The following is a 4,332-nucleotide window of genomic DNA, read 5'->3' as shown; positions in this document are numbered from 1 at the left end:
TCTCTATGCATCAAGTCCAGACCCTTGTACGAAGCAAAGTGAAGGACAGGGTCTGGTTTAAATCAGGCCAAAGTTGATCTAGAAATGCTTTTATTCTGAAAGGGGTAAACTGGGTATAACAAGTTAGACAGAGCTATTGCCACAGATGATCCACCCCACCTTTAAATGAAACCAATAGAGAACCAACACCAGGTTTGCATCAGGYCCACCAGTCTTCAACTGGAAGCAGATGAAGACATCTTAGCATTATTTTTGGCATTAGTGGAGCTTGTTCAGCRAATTAGTGGTTACTGAACCTAACTGATTAGCTGTTTCCACCACTGGTTTCCAACTATCTKGTTGAAGTATGGAAACATTTCTAAAAAGTTGTATAATCATTCTATTATGTTGAGAAAAAAAGGATGTTTAAAATAAATAACAAAAAAAAAGATCCAAAATGGCATTCATTTATATGATGAGTAAATGTAAAGGTCTGACTGCAGYTGTACCTACTAGCTGCCTACGCAAACCTGCCTTTTCTGGGTGTGTAGGACTCRTGGCAGACTGCAGCGCAGCAGAATTCATCTGATTCCCTGGAGTAAACGTACACAAACACTCAAACCAAAATCCAACTGAAAAAAGGATACGGCAGAAGGCTGAGTGATGCATTTGATAAATAATGCAAGCAATCAGCAATATCGAGGCATTTCCCCCCGTTTTTGCATGATGCCCCACTTTTGACATATGGAGAAAGTCAAGTACTCCCCCACCCCCCTTTAGCTGTGTGACGACTCAAGGTGGTGAAATAGGCCCCATTATTATGGGTTCTTACACAACAAGAAAAGATCATCTCTTCCATTTACCGATGAAACGTAAGAAGGGTATTGACATTTTCGCAGCAATACATGAAGTCAGAAATCTAAAATGTTCTGCTTTAAGAGGGTCAGTGGGTCGTTTTGGAGAAAAAGAGCACTTTTCTAAATAAGTGATGCGGTTACCTTGCATTCACCATCACATACTTTAAGCTATTACCCTTTTCGAAGAGCACATCACACAGAAACAGTTGCTAATTCTGAAGCCTTGAGGACAGACATTATACTGAGATTGACTAATCAGTCTGCTGAGATGGAAAGGCCTTCATTCCGTTGCCTCTTTGTCAAGAACAGGCTATTTTGGTCACCCTCATATTGATAACACAGTATACCGGGATTGAGCGGAGCGTTTTCAAGTACCGTGGTATCCAAACCCTTCCTCATTGCTTTTTTTTTTTTCTTGAGACACTGTCCATTAGTTTTAAGTAGAGCACCTGGGTATTTTTCATCCCTCAAGGTGTGCGGCGAGACACAATCCAGCCCTCGGCCAATGCTTTAGATCACAACTGGCGTCTCCAAGCTGCCACGGTCATTCCCATTTCTCAAAGGTTGTGAAGTGTGCTGCTGGGCCCTGTAGGAGCCCCATTTGTGAAGCTGTCTGTTGGGTCAGATAAGATACTTTTTATGTATTATCAGGTTGATCGAGATAAACAGGACATTCAGGAGATGGACAGAGGGAGGGAAGCGATTTAAAACCCCRTTGTCTTTGTCCCAAGGTTTTCTGCTTTTGTCCTTGCGCAGCATATTTAACCGACATACTACCACTGAATTGGTMGTGAATATTCTGTATGTAATGTATCAGATAGACTAAAATGTCAAGAAAAACCYAGTTTTGAATCATTAATAAAAACTTAAAGAAAACCACTTTTTATTATAAAGTGGTAACAACATAAACAGCACAAAAAAGTAAGGAGTTTTGTTTTTGGTGGATTATTTCTTTGATGTAACGATGCTGCTTGACAATAAAATCTTCGGGCGCTTTATTGGCAGCAACTGGGGGTACTAGAAGCTCAAAACAAGTGTCAAGAACAACTGCAAAATAAGCTGTTTGGCAGAGAGAATATGCTCAACCCACAATTGCATGTTCCTTACAAATTGTCACTATTTAAAAGGGAAATTAATAGGTGATATAAGATTTATTACCAAGAAGAATTGTTACAAAAAAGGAAAATCTACCAAACACAACTTTTCCTTATGTTTGGGCATTGTCCCAATGAGGAAATTGTTTTGAACTCATCGTCATTGTCCCACAAAACGTTCATACATATTTATCATCATTYGTCCATTGCATCGAGAAGTTGACCAGTGACATTCAGGGTTTCGTAATTGGTCTGGGTTTGTGGCCCGAAAGAACGTCCCACATATCGAGCACATGTGGTCRGTAGCCTCTGTTGAGGTGTTTGCTGTCCCCTCGCTTTGACCTTACCAAGTCAAGTCATTTAAAGGTTTCAACTAAGCTATATTCATTTTCCAGTGTTTCCATTTTCCTAAATTCCTCAATAATTACCATTTACTTGAATTTGAAGCAGTCGTGGTGCTGCTGTAGCTTGTAGTTATTGATTGACGATTCTTTTAAAAGCAGTGTTTACTGCAGCCAGACAGACCCTGTAGGTCAACGAGGGTATACATTTGGTTGCGCATTAACCCGTAATTTAGTCACGTTTTTCATTTGAACGTTTATGATTTAGTGGAACGTTTGGCACTGCTGCACTTTATGTAGTGGCAAAGACAAMCAGGAGGCTGTAAAAGTCTGAGGCTGAACAGTTAAACTTATCAAACTCAGACTGCAGCTGCACGTGACGAAGAAACGCCGGTGTAAAGGCAGAATACTTCTTTGAGCTCGGGCCATAAAGCCCTCTGAGAATACCAAGGTGAAGCCTTTGTTTTCTTTCAAAGAAACTCTGTTCTGCTCAACATTAACCACAACCTTGCTTTGTCCCCCTTCCTTCTCCAGACTCCCATTCGGACGACTTTGATCCAGCCTCCACAAAGAGCAAGTATGACTCCATGGATTTTGACAGCTTGCTGAGGGAGGCCCAGTGCAGCCTGAAAAGGTAACCCGGTTCTGTGGCGCCCGCTGTTTGTCACAAGGAGGAACTCCTCATACCTCACCGTTGTTTCTCGCTCCTATCGACGACGAGACCACCAGAAGTTTTACGCTCTGCCTTGGAGCAATCTATATAGACCTGCATCGGTAGAAAAAAAATGAATATATTAAAAATAAAGTTTACATGAACACGGCTGCTGGAGAGCGGTGAGAGACGTTGGGTTCTGAGAGACGCCCGTGGATCCTCAGAACCTGGTTTTAATGCACTCTACTGCTGTATAACAAGAAAGAAGGAAGAACTTGAAGGATTTCTTTTTCTCCAAGCACTACAATACCCATAATTCTTTTTTGGGGTGAAGACATGCAGCTTGTTCAGCCAGATTTTGTTTTCTTCGCTGTTGATTTTTATTTTAATTTTTTACCCTTTTTTTTTAAATCTGGCATTGGATCTGGTGTTACATAACAAGCTAGAATATAGGGAATAGTGTCTTGGAGGTAAAAACTTATGAAGGTAACATTGTTGTCTACATTTTATTTAAGAAATGTAGCTGTGCATTTACAAATACTATAAAAAGGTATCTTTTTTATTTTATGTACATATCAAAGTTCTTTATTTGTTACAGCTATGCACTGTAAAACGCAGCCTTTTTTTAAAAAAAGAAAAAGAAAATTTCTTAATTCTGAATGTTGATCTGTAGTAATTACAATACTGTAAAACATATTGTACACCTACATGATGTTTGAAAGACATGATATGATTGTAAAAAAAAAAAGAAAAAAGAAAAAGTAGACATTGCTCATTTTGCAGGAGCGTGTTTAAAGTCCTTTTTTAAGTTATTTTGTTGGGGAAAAAAGTCAACCATGTATAGTTTTCTCTGTTGATAATCAGTGTTTTTGCTTATACAACCAGTGTAAAGTACATTTTTAAACACGTTTTTCATGACTGTATAAAAAAGACCCCATTTTAAAAAAATATTTATCATTACTGAATTGTTTCCTAAAATTAAATATTGGTTTTAATTTCTTTTTAACGTTTCTGTGATTACATGAAATCGACATTTTAGGCTTTCAAATCAGCACAGACATATTTATGTATTTATTTTTAATATTTTATTCGAAAAAAAAGATATATATTTATGGACTCCATTTTGCATGGTGTACCTCAATTTGTTTTTTCTATTTATGTTGTGATGATTGATTTATGTGATCTAACTTGCAATCATGAGACAGGGTGTAAAGCAAATGGGTCGGTGGGATAATTTTACCTTCTATGCCTTCCAAAACAATCGAAACATTCAGCAAATCAAACCGTCAGACTTATTATTATTTTTATTTATTTTTAATTTTTTGGTAACCCACCTCCAATATTGAACAGATCTACAAGTTACAGATTTGGGGAGTTTTCCTACTTTACTCAAACCGTGAAGCAATAAA

At 38.2% G+C, this 4,332-nt stretch overlaps 1 protein-coding gene across 7 annotated transcripts in view; it reads left to right on the top strand.

Moving 5' to 3' along the window:
- ppargc1a (peroxisome proliferator-activated receptor gamma, coactivator 1 alpha) overlaps positions 1-3,985 on the top strand; it is a 50,159-nt gene extending 46,174 nt beyond the window's left edge. For all 7 annotated transcript variants that reach the window (XM_014004369.1, XM_014004368.1, XM_014004373.1 and 4 more), the window contains one exon: positions 2,806-3,985. In XM_014004369.1, the coding sequence (XP_013859823.1) occupies positions 2,806-2,909 (104 nt within the window). In that variant the 3' untranslated portion in view covers positions 2,910-3,985. The remainder of the gene's footprint in view (positions 1-2,805) is intronic.
- Positions 3,986-4,332: the final 347 nt, after the last annotated feature.

Source organism: Austrofundulus limnaeus, unplaced genomic scaffold (genome assembly GCF_001266775.1).
Source record: "Austrofundulus limnaeus strain Quisiro unplaced genomic scaffold, Austrofundulus_limnaeus-1.0 Scaffold23, whole genome shotgun sequence".
In the NCBI taxonomy this organism is placed as follows: Eukaryota; Metazoa; Chordata; class Actinopteri; order Cyprinodontiformes; family Rivulidae; genus Austrofundulus; species Austrofundulus limnaeus.
Note: the sequence above shows the minus strand (reverse complement) of the source record. Positions and strands in the feature narration are given on the sequence as shown.